This window comes from Sebastes umbrosus, chromosome 18, assembly GCF_015220745.1.
Source record: "Sebastes umbrosus isolate fSebUmb1 chromosome 18, fSebUmb1.pri, whole genome shotgun sequence".
In the NCBI taxonomy this organism is placed as follows: domain Eukaryota; kingdom Metazoa; phylum Chordata; class Actinopteri; order Perciformes; family Sebastidae; genus Sebastes; species Sebastes umbrosus.
Genome location: NC_051286.1, coordinates 27,141,526 through 27,163,118, shown reverse-complemented (window position 1 = coordinate 27,163,118; position 21,593 = coordinate 27,141,526). Strand labels below are relative to the sequence as shown.

At 42.0% G+C, this 21,593-nt stretch overlaps 1 protein-coding gene across 3 annotated transcripts; it reads left to right on the top strand.

The window, feature by feature from the left end:
- The first annotated feature begins 1,543 nt into the window (after positions 1-1,543).
- znf395b (zinc finger protein 395b) lies at positions 1,544-21,331 on the top strand. Of its 3 annotated transcripts, none has more exons than XM_037751501.1 (10): positions 1,544-1,823; positions 5,907-6,070; positions 7,451-7,641; positions 7,726-7,838; positions 9,985-10,184; positions 10,366-10,466; positions 11,537-11,882; positions 17,471-17,566; positions 17,742-17,848; positions 19,168-21,331. In XM_037751501.1, exons 2-10 carry the CDS (start codon positions 5,954-5,956, stop codon positions 19,277-19,279), a joined length of 1,383 nt encoding a protein of 460 aa, XP_037607429.1. In that variant the 5' UTR covers positions 1,544-1,823; positions 5,907-5,953; the 3' UTR covers positions 19,280-21,331. The 3 variants fall into 3 exon arrangements, with proteins under 3 accessions (XP_037607429.1, XP_037607428.1, XP_037607427.1); XM_037751500.1 differs by having other exon boundaries at positions 1,546-1,823; positions 9,988-10,184; positions 11,534-11,882; XM_037751499.1 differs by having other exon boundaries at positions 1,547-1,823; positions 11,534-11,882.
- Positions 21,332-21,593: the final 262 nt, after the last annotated feature.

The following is a 21,593-nucleotide window of genomic DNA, read 5'->3' as shown; positions in this document are numbered from 1 at the left end:
GATCCTAGTGTTGGCTTTTCCTGCCTCAGCCTCCCGACCGCGGTCGGAGGGAACAGGGGAGACGCCGGAGTTTTGGTCGGAGACGATAACGTTTCTCTCTGCGGAGCCCCGTCACTTCACAAGACACGGGAAACCTCTGTTAGTCTGGAGGAGCTGCAGCAGTTATTTCTGCACAAACGTCCACTGTTCATTCACTAGATATTCTCAGAGCTACGAAGTCTTCTGCAGTGTGGAGTGTGAGCGCATGCACGTGAGGAGAAGCAAGCTGAGTGAAGGCAGGCAGGCAGAGGAGCAGAGGAACAGAGTACAGCAGAGACTCTGGTCCTGGAGACCAAAGCTACGGTCTCCCCCGCGTCCTCCGACCGCGGCCAACACTGTTTAACAGACTTCACTAGATACAATCAAGAGATTTTGGTGCTTCCGTGTAGTTTGTGTTGGAGTCTGAGTCTGAACAGTGTAGCCACACACGAGCGCGCATGGGACACCGACCCGTAATGATTTATACGTGTAAGAAGTAACAAACAGTCCCTTTAAGAGTAGGTGCCATTATTTCAAATGGAAGATATCTCGACTTGTAATGACCTAAAATTGATAGTCAGCCAATTTCCAGTTTCTGTAAATGTTTACTTGGCAGCTCCTGCTATGAAAAATCATTATGTGTTTATTATATCAATCTCAGTCTCTCTAACCAGTCGAAGGCCGGAGGCCCTGTCGAGTTTTCACGGTGTCATTGATGAATGAAATATTGTGTCTGGTTTAGGAATCAGATTGGGACTATAGGATTTGGTTACTGCCTCTCTCTCTCTCTCTCTCTCTCTCTCTCTCTCTCTCTCTCTCTGACTGTGTCAGTGCTCAGACCCTAAAATCCCTGCTGACTGGATGTCTGGTGGAGAGGGTGCAGACAGCAGACACTAATCCGGTCTCTCAAACACACACACACACACACACACAAACACATGAGCGTTGGAAACACACAAATTGTGTTTGATCTCTGTGCAGGCATTTTATCATGTGATGCTGGGGGTTGATATGCTGTATGCCATGGTGTCAGCAGTTTTATTAGTTTTGAGCTATACAGTATATATTATATTGAAACTGTTAATGACGCTCGATGGGGTTCGATCAGTTTTTTGATTTATTTCTTTAATACAAATCATGTGGCAGTTCTTTCTCTGTATCAGATTAGCAGCACTACATTGCACATATTCCTCAGCAAATATTATAATATTTCTATTGGCACTTCTGACATTATGGTAGCCTATATTTCATCCATTTTGGTATTATATCCATATTGGATATTATAGGCCTATACAGTATATTTGCATTGCTATTTATAGCATCTTAAAATGTAGGGAAAAAATACACTCTGTAATGTCAGTGCATTTTATGCTAAACATGTTAAATAAATAAATAAAGATTAGGGGGGAAAAAATGTGCTTTATTTATTTATTTATTTATTAAGGACGGAATCCAAACCATCAAACCAAGATGTGTATGTGCTTGAGACAGACAGACAGAAAGAGAGAGGATGCTGCTGCTGCTGCTCTGGTAACCCCTCACCTAGATCATCCTTTTGTGCACGCCGCGGCGCGCTAGAGGTCTGATATCTCTGCGATCTGCCCAGCTGCCACCGCCGGCATTGGTTCTCCAAACACACACACGTAGGCGCGTAACCGACCGACCGACCGACCAGCCCCCTTTACCCCCTCCGGCAGCAGACTGGAGAGCCGGCGAGCGGCGGGACAGCCAGCCAGCGACGAGCCGATGCTGCAGCAGCTCCTCTCCGACAGGACGGGACAGACCGAGGTCTCCACCCAGAAACGGTAAGGACCACAACACTTATTATGTATATATAGAGTGTATATAGGTTTCTGCAGCGCAGTAAAATAAATATTGTTTTCCTTCAGCGGCTGATCCGGGTGTGGGGGAGGTGTGGGGGGGGGGGGGGGGGGGGGGTCTGTTCCTCCTGATCTCAGTCTGCGTCTCCGGGTGGACATCAGTGTTGGAGTTATGGATCATAAACTGTGACTTCTAGTCGCTTATTATCCTAATCATAACCAGCACTAGAAACACAGTTCATGTTCTATTTGTTTGTCAAAGTGCTTCATTTAAAGCTCCATCATCATGTGCGACTTGCATCAAATGTGCATAAGGAATATTAGGCCTATATTATATTATTATCATATTAAAAAGCGCGTCCATAAATATGAGTTTGGTTGCTTTTCGCTACATCAGTGAGGGGGGGAGGGATGACGTTATTGTTTGGTTTAATTTTAGCAACACTGTGTTTACACCAGCTTCCTGTTCATCTCCTCCTCCTGTTGCATGATGGTTAATATGTGTGATCTGACTGTAGTGAGTGTGTTATTAGACTTTAGACGTTCAGATGTGAGTCTCTGAGTCTTTGAGTCTAGCAGTCTTCCCTGGTCCGGCTCGGTCCCTCCGGACTAACTCGTGTCTGAACACGTTGTCAGAAAGGAGGTGTGTGCCGGAGAGGCAGCGCTCAGCCAATCAGCGGCGGCTCCCCGCCCACACCCTGGCGCTTGTTTACTACTGAAGCCGCATGCTGATTGGTGCAGAGGTGGGCTTTATGCTGCGTTCGGGGCGCACGGAGAAGAATGGGAGAGTTGAGACTTTCACGTTGAAATTACTGCCAGACTAAAGGTTTTAAAGTGGTAAACAACTTAAGACTGGTTGGCACTGGTACACCAGACATCCTCTGATGTATGAAAACCAGTAATGGTTGTAAATTCCTGTCACAATATACAGCCACATTTTATACACTATAACACAGTATAAGGACTATTTCAGAGCATAGCTGGGTTAATGTACGGAGTTATTTGACAGTTTATTGCCGTGTTCTGTTGTGTTGTTTTTTTACTCATTATTTTAATATTATTCATATTAATAACAAATACTACAAGTATGTGTAAATAATAAAAACAGATAATCATCGTCATATCATAATCATAATAAACATTGTTAGTATTATTATTTCCTGCTACAACCAGCCTAACTAACAATTTCAAAGCAAGTTCAAACAGACATCTTAAATTTTTTTTATTTTATATTTAATTTACAACAATATAAAGCGCCTCACATCTGAGAAACAAAATATTTAATAATAATGATAATACATTTTATTTGGTGGCACCTTTCAGGACACCCAAGGACACCTTACAACGATAAAATAAATACTCAAAACAGATATTAAAAAGTAAGCCAAACACAACGAAAACAACAGCAGAGCAAACATAACAAGAGACATTTGGCATCTTTGCCACTAATCAAATACACATTTTAGCACTATTATTATTATTATTATTATTTTTTTTGCTGTAACGTGAGCTCAAATGTTCTCACTTTGTGCATGTGGTTTGAAATATGTGGTTTGATTATGAAGTAGCTGATCAGGACCATTCAAACTCTTCAGAAAACTCCTGTCATCGAGTCTGACAGCCCAAAATTGCCATAATATTTGAAACATAGTATCATGAATGGTGAATGCTGTAAAATCCAAATTTTTGAGCAATTTGGCCATTTTGTCAGCATTATTCCCACGTGCCCTGAATGCAGCATTGCCCCATTTAACCTCTATGGGTGACAGGCCCCCAGTGAATGCACCCAACAACAGATTACTTGTTATCAGTCACATCATTTATAAGAATAGACAACAAATACAGCAACATTTTGGTCCAGAGACTATCTGAATCCACACATGTCTGTGTTCACTTCAATTTCCTGCAATCATTTTCAAATCCCTCGTGGTGTTTTCGCTCTGCACCGTCAGGCAGAGAGATGTAAGATGGAATGAGTGCATATGTGTTTGCCAACAAGTCGGCGAAGCTGCCTTCTGTTTAGATCACCATATTTATTCATCAGAGAAAGCCTAACATTTCTCATTTGATGCAGCGGTTCACTCCGAGCATATTCCTCCTAGATGGAAATAACCTTTAACCTTCCTCGCTTAATGCTTTTAAGAAGAAAGCTGTTCAGATATTGCAACAAAAGTTACTTTTAGGGAATATGATGTGATACGAAGGTGACTTAAAGGTTCCATATTATGCTCATTTTCAGGTTCATACTTGTATATTGTGTTTCTACTAGAACATGTTTACCTGCTTTAATGTTCAAACAACACATTATTTTCCTCATACTGTCTGTCTGAATATACCTGTATTTTCCCTATGTCTGAAACACTCCGTTTTAGTGCATTTCAAAGGAATTGCAACGGAATTGCGTTGCTAGGCAACAGTTTGGGTCCATGTTTACTTCCTGTCAGCTGATGTCATTTACATACACTGCAACAGGAAAAAAACTGGGTCACATTTAGAATGTTTACATTTTAAAGTTGGAAATGGTCTAAATATTGTATATTTGTGACATCACAAATAGACAGAAATCCTAACAGCTTGTTTCACACGCACAATTTCTGAATACGGGCTGTGTGTATTTCTCCATATATTGAGCGTTTTGAGTATATGGAGCGTTTTGATAGTTTAACAGTATTTATATTGAACTTAACCCTGCTTTATAATATAAAAGACATGAACATGAGACAAACTGGTGGTGTGGAGTTTGAAAAAAAGTGGACGTTTAGAAGGCAGGGAGGTTCAAATGAAAGATGCTTTTGAGTTGCATTGTGGGAAATGTAGGATCTAGTGTTATTGAAGCTAGAACATATGTTGTATATGAAGATGGACGACGCATCTTCACGTCCTCCCGCTGTACTAAAGTGAAGCCAAAATGTCCATCTTAGCCATCTTGAGATTTTAGATGTAATTTGTAGCCAGAGTCTGCGCAGTAGTGATCGGGGCGGCTAGAGCTGCGGTATCGAGGTCCCGCCCACACACCCGCCCAAGCCAATCACGAGCCGAGCATGGCCGCAACTTGCTAGCATGAGCGTTACGTTAGCACCATGGTAGCAAATAACTAATTAAAACAAAGCGTATCTGAAAAATGAACACTTGAACATACATCAGCGTGATAAGAACTACCTAAAATGACAGAAACCATCTTTGGGAAAAAAATAATTTGACATGTACTCTGACTTTTTAGTTTGGCCCATGTCCCATCCGCTAACATGGAGGAGGTGAGATTTATGGCCTATGCTGCAGCCAGCCACCAGGAGGCGATCCAGATGTTTTGGCTTCACTTTTGAGGAGCTGTCATGTCATCCATCTTTATATAGTGTATGAGCTAGACCAATGCTACAGATAAGAGTCAGGATATTTTGACCTTTGCTGCTTCGATTTTTATCATTCTTTTTTATCTGTCTCTCGTGAGTACCTTACTCAATAGAAGTGCTATATTAAATTGTTGGAGTACTCCTTTAAAGGTCCCATATTATAAAAAAGTGAGATTTTCTGTGAAAGTATCGAAACGCTCAATCCACAGGGAAATACACACAGCCCGTATTCAGAAACTCTGCATTTGAAACAAGCTGTCAAGATTTATGTCCATTTGTGATGTCATAAATATACAATATTTAGAGCTTTTACACAGATTGAAACGTAAACATTCTAGATGTGTCCCAGTTTATTCCTGGTTGCAGTGTATGTGAATTACATCAGCTGACAGGAAGTAAACATGGACCCAAGCTGTTGCCTAGCAATGCAATTCCGTTGAAATGCGCTAAAACGGAGCGTTTCAGACAGAGTTTAAATACAGGCATATTCAGGCCGTGAGTATGAGGAAAATAAAGTTTTTTTTTAACATTACAGCATGTAAACATGTTCTAATAGAAACACAAAATACAAGTATGATCCTGAAAATGAGCACGATATGGGACCTTTAATAAGCAATTTTATGAATATTTCAATGCTGATGTTGAAACGTTTGAAATGTAGCCAGATATTTTGATTTTTGGTTGGAATCTCATGTTGTCCATGGTGTCTTGTCTGCAGGGAAGTGTGACACTGTGCTGAGTCCCCTCATTGTGTGCAGCAGCACCATGGCAGCTATGGGACCTGAGGACAGAGCTGGAGCAGGGCCAGGCGGGACGGCAGTCTGCCCGTCGGGATCACAGGCCCGCACCTCGACGGCGACGCACAACAGCAACGGGCCTCTGGTGAGTAGACGGAAAGGGACGAGACTCCCATTCACGTCAACTGAAATGATGAATGTGTTATTTACCAGGTATTGTGTCACATTATTTTGTTTTGCCAGTCATCCAACCCTCTATCTATACATTCATTTGCATTTTGGGTAAACACATGTACATATAGCCATCACCGGTCACCAGGATGCAATGTGTAGGTTTTAACTTTCATTTCGATGATATGAGGACGAACGAGCTCCCATAAATGGATCATTATTACCTCCCCCTATGTTAGAGGTAATGTACTGCCTGGTCAGAGGCTGGCACCCACGTCCTTTTCACACTGTTATACAGGCAAATCGTGCCGACTGCTACGGAGGACGGATCCCTGCCAAAATAAAAAATAAATGAATAAACAAATAACTGAATCAATAAATAAATAAATAAATATGTCATTAAATGTAACAAAAATAATATTAAAATAAATGTGACATTAATTGATACTTCTGTTTTAATTTGCTTGTTTATTTATTTATCTTTCTATGAGTTCCCTTATTTGTTTACTCTTCTGTCTATTTTCCCTTTTATTTATTTTTGCATTTATTTTTAAATGAATGTATTTATTTATTTATTTATTTCTGACCCCTCATTTGCATAATGAGGCAGAAAAGCATAAAGCAATGTAAAGAAAAATCTGTAAAGAAAAGTATAAAGGAAAGAATACAGAAATAAATAAGTTTGGGGAAATAAATAAGGAGGTGAAATACAAAGGGGGAAATTCGTGCATAAATAAATAGATAAATGCATAAATAGATAAATAAATAAAAAAAAAAAAAAAAAAAATAAGTGCAAAAATGAATAAATGCAAAAATTAATGAGTAAATATAAAATAAATGCAAAAAGAAAGAAATAACATTAAAAAATGTATACAAATAAATACCTATATAAATAAAATGGGAAATGAAACAGAAGAGTAAATAAATAAGGGAATTAATACAAATATCAATAAATAAAGAAATGTCAATTTGTCACATTTTATCAGTTATTTAATGGCTACATTTATTTTTAATATTATTTTTTGTCACATTTAATGACATATTTATTTATTCATCGAGTCTTTTATTTATTTATTTTTTATTTTGGCAGGTTCCTTCCTCCATAGGCTGCAGGCAGGACGCCACAGATGGACAGGAAATATTCTCTTAACTGCTTTATTCATGGAAACAGCGAGACTCAGTCAGGGTATCAAAGACTAATGCAAACTGCTAACTCAAATAGGACCTGAATAGAGCCTCGGTTACTCTGTCAACGTCCATTTCCATTAAATTACTGACTGGGAGTGTAGATAAATACATAAAAAACATAACTGTTTGAACTAGGAGCTCATTATTTCATGACTTATATCTTAAGGTGTATACACAGAGGTGTGTCCAGGCTGAGAAAGCATCCGTGCAGATCGGACATCAGAAGAACAAGACATCGGTTTACCTGCCGACGAGGGAGGCCGAACGAGGCTGGAGCAACCTGGCCGCTCCCTTGCAAACCGTGGGACCCATAATGCACCTCGGCAGTGTGTCAGCCACTAGAGAGGCGCCATACAGGTGAGAGATCGTTAACAGTGTACGAGTGTGTGTGTGAGGGGTGGACTTCGTCACACTAGAGCCTGAGGATGTCTCTTTATCCAGTTTCCGCAGCCCAGAGTCCGTGGAGATGGACGAGATCATGGCAGCCATGGTTCTGACCAGTCTGTCCTGCAGCCCCGTGGTCCAGAGCCCTCCACAAACAGATCCTGGACCAGGTCTGTCTCTCTACACCAACACACCAGCCTCACCAGTGTCCTGCTGTTTCCATTTTCTAATAAGGCATCCTTTATAAAGGGCTTATACATTGTAACTGATGGCTTTATTAATGGCAAACAAAACATTTACTAAGGCTTTATATATCATTTATAGGCCATAATCAAGAACAAATATTGGGTTGCAAGATCATGAAAAGTCCCATAGGCGGGTGGTCATCCCTTCTATTTGATAATAATTCAGTCATAAACCACCAGGTGTGCAGTTATAAATGTAAATAAAGTCATTAATAAAGAGTTTTAATGATCAAGTCTGCAGTTGTAAGTGTCAACCAAAAAATATTAAAGGTCCCATATTGTAAAAAGTGAGATTTTCAGGTCTTTTATATTATAAAGCAGGTTTAAGTGTTATATAAATACTGTTAAACTATCAAAGGGCTCAATACACAGAGAAATACACACAGCCCGTATTCAGAAATTGTGCGTTTGAAACAAGCCGTTACGATTTCTGTCCATTTGTGATGCCACAAATCTACAATATTTAGACCATTACACAGTTTTAAATGTAAACATTCTAAATGTGTCCCAGTTTATTTCCTGTTGCAGTGTGTGTAAATAACATCAGCTGACAAGAAGTAAACATGGACCCAAACTGTTGCCTAGCAACGCAATTCCGTTGCAATTCCGTTGAAATGCACTAAAACGGAGCGTTTCAGACAGAGGGTAAATACAGGTATATTCAGACAGACAGTATGAGGAAAATAATGTGTTTTTTGAACATTAAAGCATGTAAACATGTTATAGTAGAAACACAAAATACAAGTATGAACCTGAAAATGAGCATGATATGGGAAAATGCTAAATTGTTGTGTAACAGTAGCCAGCGAAGCAACTCGGTAATGGCAAGCACACAGCAATGTGCTACACTTCTGCAACGCCGCCATCGGTCGGAATGGCGTTATGAGCTGGAACCGCCGTATGAGAGCAGTGTAGAGCGGCGACCGCGACCTAGCCAGTGGGGCACGCTAACATGCACTAGCATGCACTAAAAGCACGCACGGGCTGCCCGACTTCATTCTCTGCTCAGATAGACATTACTCCACTATACCTTTACATAGCAAATAGCTGTTTGCTGCTATATTAATGCTCTGGATAGTGAATGCAGCACCTTTTAAATATGTTAGATAAACTAGAATGGCACTCGGAGAGCACAGACATCCGCCAAGGTGCCCGAGTATGAATGCCCCCCCTCTCCGTTCAGCTTGCATCGTAAAACATCGTAAAACACTTCATTCAAACTGGACAGAAACAAAATAAAACTCACCTAAACCGTCGTCGTTACTCTTTCCAACAATCACCAAGTGTGCTTTGGTCCAACTCAACTGTAATTTCACCGTGTTTCTCTGCTGCATCAACACGTCATCAACGCGTCATCAACGCGTCATCAACGCGTCATCAGCTACACTGCGCATGTGTTATACCCAGAGGTCCTAATACTAAGGCTGATCGGAATTCCTAAAAGAATTCCTGAATCCGGATCATGATCTGGATCGCCACCAAAATGTAATGGATTGTTCATTGTGCCACACCCCACCCCTCCAAAAAATTTCATTCAAATCCATCGCAAACTTTTGGAATAAACCTGCTAACCGACAAACAAACAAACCAACAAACAAAAAAAAACAACGCCAGTGAAAACATAACCTCCTTCCTAGGCCTTTGGCGTTGGCGGAGGTAATAAAGAAACTACCAGGAGTGATAAAGCAGCTACTAATAGGTCTACTTTCCAGTAAAAATAGATTACTTGCTATTTAAATTATTTTTGGCAACATGAAAATAAAATAACAATAAACAGGGAACAGAGCAAAGAGGCAGTAAATAGAAGCTGAAATGATGGACAGAAAATAGACACACATCACAACCTTGGCACCAGCGGAAGACACCTGCTGTTCTCTGTAGAATGGGCAGAGAGAGAGAAGTCCCAAATGCACAGTGTCTATTTCAGTCATAAAGGAACCCTAGAATTTGATATCTAAATCATAAGGTATATTTTCACAGTATTACAGTATTAAGAGAAAATAGGTCATCTGGGAGGGTAAAACGGGACAAGAGGTTGTTTTTTATGAATACTAACTTCTCGTTTTTCCAGCAGGCTCATCATCATCAGCTGACATGGAGTGTGGTGGCGGCGAGCTCTCCGACAGCGGCAGCAGCGGCTACTGGAGCTGGGACCACGGCAACGTTAGTCCCGCCCCCTCGCCTTCCGTCACTGAGATGGACAGCAGCCCCGACGAAGGCCTACAAATGGAGCTGGATCAGGGAGAGGAGCTCAATGCCAAAAAGCCAAAGGTACTTTACATAGCTGTATATGTGTCCTTAAACAGTTTTGCTGCTAAAGGATTATTAGCACCATATGGTGGAAAATCGCTGCCTCAGAAGTCTCTAGAATCAGCTAAGGAAGTATACTTTGTGTCTTCCTGTCTCACCTTCTCTCCTGTGCCTTACCTGTGCTGTGTTCTCTCTCTCACAGAGCTCTTTCAGAGGTGTGTATAAGTGTCTGTGGCCCAGTTGTGGCAAGGTGCTCACGTCTTCAGTCGGAATTAAAAGACACATCCGTGTGCTGCATCTCGGGTGAGTTGGATTTACGTGTACAATCAATTTCATGCTTATTAGGGATGAATAGTGCTTAAATGTTTCAATACTAGTGCTGAGACAATACCTAAGTTTAGGCACAGATACCAAAATGATTCCTTCTTTGATAACTTAGAGACTGTACAAAAATTATTTCAATAAGGAGGGGGCTGAACCTTATGTTTGCAAGATTGTTGTATGTTGTTTCTAGAATATTAAAGGTCCCATATCATGCTCATTTTCAGGTTCTTACTTGTATTTTGTGTTTCTACTAGAACATGTTTACATGCTGTAATGTTAAAAAAAAAAAAAATCTTTATTTTCCTCATAGTGTCTGCCTGAATATACCTGTATTTACCCTCTGTCTGAAACACTCCGTTTTAGTGCATTTCAACGGAATTGCATTGCTAGGCAACAGCTTGGGTCCATGTTTACTTCCTGTCAGCTGATGTTATTTACCGACACTGCAACAGGAAATAAACTGGGAGACATTTACAATGTTTACGTTTAAAACCGCGTAAAGGGCTAAAATTTTTATATTTGTGACATCACAAATGGGCAGAAATCCTGACGGCTTGTTTCAAATGTACAATTTCTGAATATGGGCTGTGTGTATTTCTCTGTATATTGAGTATTTTGATAGTTTAACAGTATTTATATAGCACTTAAACCTGCTTTATAATATAAAAGACATGAAAATCAACTATTTACAATATGGGACCTTTAAGAAATTATCGAGGCGTATCTGTTATTAAGAAGTAGGAATATGTTTTCAGATTTGGAGCCACTCCTCCATTGTAGTCTGAGGTTTAGTGGAAAGCAGACGGTTTAGCCCTTTAGAACATTTCGAAGCTGCAAAACAACATTAAAAAAACAAGAGGGGATAAAATTTTCAGGTTGTGGAAGAGCTCTGACTGATGAAACATTTTGAGATGTTATATCTGGGCCACAGTGAGTGCTGCATTCAGTAATGGTCCAAACAAACAACTCACTCTTTTTACCCTGTCTGTCCACTGGTCTGTCCCTCCATCTGCCATACACACCTCCACACACACACACACACACAGCAGTGGGTCAGATCAGTCCCAGAGAGAAGAGGACTTCTACTACACCAAGATCTCCTGTGAGACCGTGGACGCCAGCAGCTCCGCTCCAGCTCCTTCCCAGCAGGCTCTGGGCCAGGCCTCGTCCTCTCATCTCAGCTGGGTCTCCTGTGGTTCTCCTCCACCTCCTCCTCCCCCTCCTCCTCCCCGTCCTCCTCTTCCTCCTCCTTCTTCGGCCTTGGGGCTCCAGATCCCTCCAGCTCACAGGCCCAGGTCCAACTCCAGCTCCGAACCCGGCCCGAGCAGGCCCAGTCCGCTCAGCCAGTCGGCCCCCAGCAGCTTCTGGCAGATCCACTCGGAGCATCTCTATCAGGTGGGTGCAGCAGTGTTGCTCTCAGTCTCTGGGGGAGTTTTGGCCCCGCTGACTGTGATGGCTGTCAAGCACTGGCAGGAAAAGTGTGTGCACAAGATTGGGGAAATAAATGAGTTCTGAGCCAGTAAGACCTCTTGAATGATCTGGATCATTTGGAAATTACACTACTAAGAGCGTTTTTGACCTTTAAAAAATTGTAAGAAGTTCTTTGGGTAATTTTCCTTTTCTTGCAGAGAGGTAACTAGTTAGCTTAGCTTAGCATAAAGACTGGAAAAAGCTAGCCTGGCTCTGTCCAAAGGGAACAAAAGCCCTCTGGCTGGAGTCCTGTTGTCACCATGAGGTTGCAAGTCAACGTAGACCCCCGGAAAGTCACGTGCACAGGAAATAGTTCCGCACATAACCCCCGTAAAACCACATGTGATTTTTTTTCACTTCAGTTTTTGTGCAGATTAAAGGAACAATATGTAATACATTTACTGTATTAAAGGGACTGTTTGTAACTTCTTACACGTATAAATCATTGTGGGTCGGTGTCCCATGCGCACTCGCGTGTGGCTACGCTGTTCAGACTCAGACTCCAACACAAACTACACGGAAGCACCAAAACCTCTTGGTTGTATCTAGTGAAGCCCGTCTGTTAAACAGTGTTGGCCGTGGTCGGAGGACGTGGGAGAGACCGTAGCTTTGGTCTCCAGGACCAGAGTCTCTGCTGTACTCTGCTCCTCTGCCTGCCTGCCTTCACTCACACACCGTGCTCGTTCTCACTCTTTCGCTCCACCTCACGGGCATGCGCGCACACTACACACTGCAGAAGAGTTAGTTTAGCTCTGAGAATATCTAGTGACGTTTGTGCAGAAATAACTGCTGCAGCTCCTCCAGACCAACAGAGGTTTCCCGTGTCTTGTGAAGTGACGGGGCTCCGCAGAGAGAAACGTTATCGTCTTCGACCAAAACTCCGGTGTCTCTCCTGTTCCCTTCGGCCGCGGTCGGGATACAGAGGCAGGAAAAGCCAACACTAGGATCAGGAGAGACCTCCGTCTGGTCAGCTAACATTACTGCCAAGCAGCTGAAATATAGAGTGATATTGTGCTTTTAGCTGACGTGTGTCGTCTCACTGTTTTGAGCGATGTAGAGCGAGCACAAGCACGAGCAACAGGACTTTCGTTGACTTAACGGCCACAGGTGTCGCTGTTAACAAGCAATTTCTGATTCTTACATAGAGTCCCTTTAAATCATAAAACGACCATAATATGTAATCTGAGATTAAAGGAACAGTGTGCAGCACAGAGTTTTTAATGCTTTGTTATCTAACTATAAAGCAAGAAATCTCTGTCCGTGTGTCCTTTGCATATCTCGAGAACCGCTCATCCGATCTACTTCACATTTGGCGGGTGTATTGCTCAGGACCCAAGGGAGTGCAGTGTCGAATGTGGTGCAATTTGACCAGATGGTGGCGCTAAAACAATGAACTCTACATTTTGGCCTGTTTTAACCATAAGTCTCAGAAACAAAATATTTTTTTTCTGGATCCTGTGGGTCCAGGCAAATCTATCTAAATAAGCCACGCCCAGTTGTGTCTAGATCAATTGTCCGCCATTTTGAATGTGTCCGAATCAGATTTTTTTTGCTGCTCCTCCTACAAATTTTGAGGAATTGTCGCCAAATTTGGTACAGAACATCTCTGGACCAAGCCGGAAAAAGTTGCCTTTTTGGATTGTTGATTTTTCCCTAGAGTCTTTCTATAGCTGGCCCTCAAAGTTAGCTAAAATAATCTGGGCAGGGTTTATATTGCAAAGAAATTGTCATATCTCCTTTGAGCTATTGGGACCACATTTGGTGGACATGTGTAGATATGATGTCTGAGTGACCACGACGAATTTGGTGCCATTTGGCTGATAGGTGGCATTGCCCTTCGCATATTGCATATCTCGAGAGCCCATCATCCGATCAACCTCACACTTGGTGGGTACAAGCAGCCATACCGCGGTTTTCGACAACGCTGCAAGCAGATCTTCTGGGGGCCCATTTCGGACCAGCACACGCTCTGAACGAACGAACACTGCACTAGTTGTCTAAATGCCGAAATTTATTCTGAGAAGACACTCAATCCATCTAACATGAGAGATTTTTCGAGGTCAAACTGCATTTTCGCACAAAATAACTTGTTTTAGCATTTTCATCTAAGATCCCTAATTTCAATAAATACTTGTTTACTTCCCAGTATTGGAGCTCCTCTCTGCAAGCAGGCAGTGCATTGTGGGTTGAAATAGTTTGAGAGCGACGAAAGGAGACAGCACGGCTCTTGTTAGCATGAATTATTAAATGCCAGGCGTAGACGTAGCGTGTGAGAATACAGGAATTTATGCTCCAGACATCACAGTTTTGCCCAAATTCAATCATCTTTTCCATGAAATCCGGCTGTAAATGAAAACAGTAACTAATGTATCTAGATTTGTACTAAACATCTCAAAGGACATCATCTTCATTTCTCTGTTGCAGAGGTTTTGTGTTACACGGCTGTTGTGTTGTTTCATAGGTCCCCCTTAGCCGGCGCCTCCTTGCAAATCCCCCTCTAACGAGCCAATGAGCTGCAACTTTGTTTATGCATCACAAAGCAGCACATTTCACTGGTGACCTGCATTTACCCTGTACCACTGAGTCTGTAAATGGATGCTTTGTGACAGTGAGAGAGTAAGCTGTCGGCTTGCTCGCTCCCCTCCGCCCCCCAAAGGAGACTAGACTCTCACCAGCCTGTAAAAGGCAGAAAAACACAACATGAATTCTTCCGGTGTAGTTGTACAGCGGTTAGGACCCGACGTACACATTACATATACTCATTCAACCTAAAAACTTTCTGAAAAATGTCCCTAGCAAACTTAAAGGCCCATATCATGCTCATTTTCAGGATCATACTTGTATTTTGTGTTTCTATTAAAACATGTTTACATGCTGTAATGTACAAAAAAAACGTTATTTTCCTCATACTGTCGGCCTGAATATGCCTGTATTTACCCTCTGTCTGAAACGCCCCATTTTAGTGCATTTCGACGGAATTGCAACAGAATTGCGTTGCTAGGCTTGGGTTCATGTTTACTTCCTGTCAGCTGATGACATTCACATACACTGTAACCAGGAATAAACTGGGACACATCTAGAATGTTTAAATCTGTGTAAAGGGTCTAAATAATGTACATTTGTGACATCACAAATGGACAGAAATCCTGACAGCTTGTTTCAAATGCAGAGTTTCTGAATACAGGCTGTGGGTATTTTCCTGTGGATTGAGCGTTCGATACTTTCACAGTATTTATATAGGACTTAAGCCAGCTTTATAATAAAAAAAACATGAAAATCTCACTTTTTTATAATATGGGACCTTTAAAAAATATTTTTTTTGCATTTTTCATGTGATACAGATGTGAAACTGTGTCAATTTTTGCACCACATTTGTCTTTAATTTCCTCATGGATGCAGAAATCTAGCCCTGCCGAAGCATGAGTTTGGGTTGAATTAAGGGTCAGCGCCGCTTGTGGAGCAGTGTTTGTGTGTGTGTGTGTGTGTGTGTGTGTGTGCGTGTGTGCGTGTGTGTGTGTGTGTGTCATGGCTGCTGGCAGCTTGTGGTTTGAAATGCTCGACCACAGCGCTGAACTCACACTGGCACATTGTTGTTTTTTTCCTGATTTAGACACACTGACTGTAACTCCAGGGTTAGCACAGTGGATACTCACTCTCACCAAGTTTTATTTTGTGGATATTAGTGCAATTTCAACTCATTCTGTCGATACTGTGGGATGGGTCAGGAGGAATGCAGTAGCATATGCACAGGGAGGAGAAATATAGGCCAGAGGGAATGGGAATAACATTTTGGATGTTACAGCAACTGGATAGAAAAGCTATAAATTGATGAGTTATAACTGTTTGGCAAATTACACCTACAAAACAACATCTATGTTTCAAATTTGTCATGGCTGATGGAAGCAGGGAGGACCCAAATGTAGAGTCAGAGACTGGCAGATCAAACAAAAGTTCCCAAAAGGCAGGAAGTTACAGCTGGCAGATCTCAAACAAAACTCCATTTAGCAACGAACACAAACCGACAAAGAACAAAGAAACAGAGGTGGTGTAAATGGTGACTGACTATATGGGGAAAGTGAGAACAGGGCTGCTGTCGAATAGTTATTTTTCTCTTAGGAAGGTTTCTGACGGCGTGAAATGACCTGGAAGTATCTCAGTAGCAGCCATGATGAGAGCTGTTTGAATCCTCTAAATGCTGAGGAAAGAAGCTTCAATGCTTCCTTTATTATCTCCTTTAGCAGAGGATACACTGGACCATCCTTTACCAAAGGAAAGGAGAGAATAACATCCCACAATGCTGGACTGTCTCAGCGGCATCTTTGCACAGCCTGCACCTTGGGTCTGATCTACTATGGTAGACCCTGGTCTGATCTACTATGGTAGACCCTGGTCTGATCCTCTATCTGACGGTGGTACATGCCATGTAGGGGCTTGTCCTTCCATGTTGTCTGCTCCTCTTCCTCTTCACTATCATCCGGTTTCTGCTGTCTGAGGTATTCCCTTAGCAGCTCATCATCTGGGGCCATCTTCTTGATGTACTCCTGGATTTTCGATGTTTCCTCCTAGGCAGTGGCTCTGACGCTCGCTACTCCTCAGCCTCCCTCTTTCCGCTTAGTATATAGCCTTAGGGTGCTGGACTTGCTTTTTCGCTGTACTGAGCCATGTGACTACTCATCTTAGCCGCTACGATGCCTGACAGGAGCTTCCATGTTGTGCAGAGACAGGTTATTGGCCGCTAGTTGGATGGGATAGTTCCCTTCTGGGGGTCCTTCATGATTAGGATAGTCCTGCCCTGGGTTAACCACTCTGGGTGGGTCCCATCCCTTAGCAGCGGGTTCATCTGTGCTCCTAGGTGTTCATCAGTGCCGTTAGCTTCTTCAGCCAGTATGTGTGGATCATGTAGGGGCCTGGTGGTGTCCAGCTCTTCATCTTTGACCCTCTTTCTTGGATGTCTGTCATTGAGATGGTTACTAGTTTCTGTTCTGGGAGGTTGCTGTGGTCAGTTCTCAGGTCCACTAGCCATTGGGCACCGGTGCCTTTCCAGTATTTTTCCATCTCAGCTCTTGGTGGGTATGACCGGCTGTTATTGCCCTGCCATTGAGAGTATGTACTGTATATATATATGTATATATACATATATATACATATATATATACACATATATATATATGTATATATATACGGAACGTGGTGATGTCACCAAGTAACACATTAGCAAAATACCCACGTAGCGGCTAGTTTGGCACACCCTCAAACAAAACTAGTTAAAGCGGAGCTAGAGTGGAGTCCGAAGAGTTTGGTTTGGGCGGCCAATCACAACAGAGAGGGCCAGCTGACCAATCAGAGCAGACTGAGCTTTTTTTGTTTGTTTTAGTCCAGTACCAAAAATGTAACTTACTAACTATATATATATATATATATATATATATATATATGGAACAGGTTGTCAGCCAGTTTGAGGTCCTACAGATATGATGAATGACATGTTGCCTCCTCTCTCCTGCTCCATCCAGGCCTGTAGCCCCGTCCAGGTATCCGTGGCCCCCACAAGCCCCGGCTGCCAGGGTTGGACCCCCTCCACCTCCTTCTCTGGCCACAGTAACACTCCGGTGAGTCCTCTGTCACCTTTATGTCTTTATATGTGTCTGTCATCTTAACATTAGAACCTGCTACGGGACAACCATGCCTGCTACTGACAAACGAAACAGCCGCATTTTCTGTCTCTTCCATGACTCATTCTCCACCCTGTTTTTGTACTTAACCTGTGGTCGTGTGTCTCTTCAGGTGGTGAAACCTCGCTGTCGGTCTGTCAGCGTCGGGGAACAGTGGCTCCAACAGAACCGGCTGCAGCCGATGATCGCGTCACCCTCCCGCACTCACTGCTCCTTCAGGTGAGGCTTTGCTCCTGTTCAACTTTTAACACTTTAACCTGCTAGATCAGGGGTCAACATTTGATCATTGTGATGAAGGTAACACAGTTTATAGTCTAAGTATATAGTATATAAGTCTAATGCAGTGAGGGCCAAAGAGACAATGTACTATGGCGTGTTAGGGCAACATTGAGGGAAAAAACATCTGAGATTTACAGAATAAAGTCAGAATATTACGAGAATAAAGTCATAACTTTACGAGAAAAAAATCGGAATATTACGAGAATAAAGTCGTAACTTAACGAGAAAAAAGGCGTAATATTACGATAATAAAGTCATAACTTTACGAGAAAAAAAGCGTAATATCACGAGAATAAAGTCATAACTTTACGAGAAAAAACGTTGTAATATTACGAGAATAAAGTCGCAACGTTACAAGAAAAAAAGGCGTAATATTACAAGAATAAAGTCATAACTCTACCAGAAAAAAAGTCGTAATATTACGAGAATAAAGTCGGAACTTTACGAGAAAAAACATTGTAATATTATGAGAATAAAGTCGTAACTTTACGAGGAAAAAAGGCTTAATATTATGAGAAAGTCGTACCATAGACCTACAACAATGATAAATAAAATGAAAATGTAAACACAAAACAGTTATTCATGTCCATTTTTATAAATCCACAGGGAGCCACTGGAGAGTGGCTAAAGAGACGCATGTGGCTCCGGAGCCGCAGGTTGCTGACCCCTGGTCTAGTAAGATGTAAATAGTCTACAGCCATGCTAGTGTGTGGCTTTGCGTTAGCATGCTAACATTAGCTAATTAGCAGTAAACAGAAATACAGCGGAGGCTGATGGGGATGTCTGTATTCATGTTACTCTGTACTCATAATGGTTACTGTTTTTACACCCATGTCTCTCTAATGAATATATTTCATTATATATATATATAATTTCAGATGTAGATTGTGCTTAAAGACACTGACGATCACTATCAGGAATATATTTTGAACACGGAGTGTGAATAAAGCTTTATTTATCAGTGTCCATACAGCTTTCTGCTGTTATAGATTCCAGTATCTGTCCACTATCTTCCACCTCCAGGTTGTCATTTTATCGCCCACTTTGCTGCTGTCTGTAAAAATCACATTTCCATGGGCTTGGCCAGGAAAGATAAAATTGATTCAATCGTCTCCTCATTTGTTATCAGTCTTATTTTCACACAGTCTCATTTTTTTATAGAGATTGATCACATCGTGTGTGTGCGGCAGGGCCCGTTCCTTTTCCTGCCCTCCCTCGTATCGCTTCTCATCACATGATTTGTGTCTTCGCATCTGCAGGAAGGGTCGCGGGGAGGCCAAAAAGTGCCGCAAGGTGTACGGAGTGGAGCGCAAGGATCAGTGGTGCACCGCCTGCCGCTGGAAAAAAGCCTGCCAGCGCTTCCCCGACTAAAGACTGCTGCGTGACGGAGAGAGAGAGAGAGAGAGAGTGTGAGAGACGGATGGATGAGTGAGAAAAAGAGACTTTTATTCAAAATGAGGATATAAATCAGGGCCTGAGAGCCATCAAGAAAAACAACACTTAAAACTGATTTTTACTTTCAGGCTACATCCACACTAACACGCTTTCATAACTGTTGCTACGTTTACGCCTAGCGTCCACACTACTCTGCCGTTTTCGACCCCCCAAAACAGAGACTTATTAAAATGCTGACGCAGACATGTTCGCTTCCTGATTTGGGACGTGGTCATGCCCTTATCACATGATCAGTGCTTCATTTGTGAATCAGGAGGTGGCTCCAAAAATCTATGCCTATAGGTGCTAGCTTTTAAAATTAAACAAAACTATCATCACAAACAAACACATTATTTATTTGGATTTGTTAATCAGAGCATTCACAATAGGGATAATGGGAATATGATGTCACCGACAGCAAGTCGGACATTTTTGGAGGTTAAAGGGTAAGAGTGTCATCCGCTGGCTGGTACTGCAAGTGTCAAAAGATAACACAAAACACTGCACAGTGAATAAGATTGAAAAGCTGAATTGTAGTATATATAGCATACAGTCAGACACAAAGGTCTGGCTAACGCTATGGGTTTAGTTTTGCAAGATACCAGTAGATTAAATATCCCGTATTAGATTGATGATGATTGTGTAGTTGGCGTTTGGCCTGTAGATCTTAATGTCATATGGCTACCCATTTGTAAATTGGACATCAGCCTCCAAAGATTTACATATTTTGAACTGCTGACAGGTGTTCACTAACACCAAAACACATCAGTGACTGTAATGGTTGGCTAGCTGTCAAGGTCCTCCTAATTCATTAAGTATCGATATCATAAACTGATTTCACTTTTGTAATATATGGCCCCTTTGCCTCTGTCAGCTTCTCTTTATATGGACATTTGTCTTTCGCACGTACTTTATACATTTCTGGTGATGAACGATTGACACATGAATAGACCGGTGACAGATAATGACAGTCTACCGAACTCTGTATGCTACCCTCCAAAAATGGCGGCGCCCCTCAGAATGCTCCACGATTCCCATTCACTATGGGGAGGAAATGGAATTAGGACCGAAAGTTCTGTTTACAACCAGGAAAAGCAAGCAGGCTAAGAAACCGTGACGTGTTCTCTCTGTCTACTCCGTTTTCAGTGCAATGGACAGCGCCGCACCTACCGGAACCACGCAAAGAGGCACCGGAACATAGGCAGTCAAAAACTGGATCCCGTCCCGGCATTAGAAAACCGCATGTGCTCTATAATGACTCCCAATCTATGTTTTCCACCGACTTATACTACATATGTTACTTTCAGTAACATTTCCACCTTGTCATCAGTCCAAGCAAAGAAATCTCTGGTCTTACTTTTCGCCCTTGCTGTTCTTCCGACCGCAGAGTAGACGATCTGCTTCCTGTTTACATGTATACACCGGCACGCGCATGCCCAGTGAAAGTTCATGCGATATGCATTTTCTGGCGCATTAGTATCATAGACTGTAATATAAAGATGGACGACATGACAGCTCCCCAAAAGTGAAGCCGAAACATCTGGATCGCCCCCTGGTGGCTGGTTGCAGTATGGGTCATAAAGCCCGCCCCCCTCCATGTTAGCGGATGGGACATGGGCCAAACTAAAAGGTCAAAGTACACGTCAAATACATTTTTCCCAAGGATGGTTACTGTCATTTCAGGTAGTTCTTATCACACTAATGTATGTTCAAGTGTTCATTTTTTCTGATAAGTTTGGTCTTAATTAGTTATTTGTGTTGTAAAAACGGGGGGGAGATGTCATGATTGGCAGCTGTGATTGACAGCTGTTCTGAGTGAAATAGTCGTGCATCCGGCGGCCCGAGAATTGTACGAGAGGAGAGATGTAACTTTAAAGGTCCCATATTGTATATATGTGAGATTTTCATGTCTTTTATATTATAAAGCAGGTTTAAGTGACATATAAATACTGTGAGAGTATCAAAACGCTCAATCCTCAGATAAACACACACAGCCCGTATTCAGAAACTGTGTGTTTGAAACAAGTCGTCAGGATAGCTGTACATTTGTGATGTCACAAATATACAATATTTAGACAATTTCACAGTTTTAAACGTAAACATTCTAAATGTGTCTCAGTTTATTTCGTGTTGCAGTGTATTTGAATGTCATCAGCTGACAGGAAGTAAACATGGACCCAAGCTGTTTCCTAGCAACGCAATTCCATTGCCATTCCGTTGAAATGCACTAAAACGGAGCGTTTCTGATGTT

Coding starts and splice junctions, on each gene's coding strand:
- znf395b (XM_037751499.1), top strand. CDS start 5,954: ATGGCAGCTATGGGACCTGAGGACAGAGCTGGAGCAGGGCCAGGCGGG. Junction 7,642..7,725: donor ACTAGAGAGGCGCCATACAG/GTGAGAGATCGT, acceptor CTCTTTATCCAG/TTTCCGCAGCCCAGAGTCCG. Junction 10,467..11,533: donor ATCCGTGTGCTGCATCTCGG/GTGAGTTGGATT, acceptor ACACACACACAG/CAGTGGGTCAGATCAGTCCC.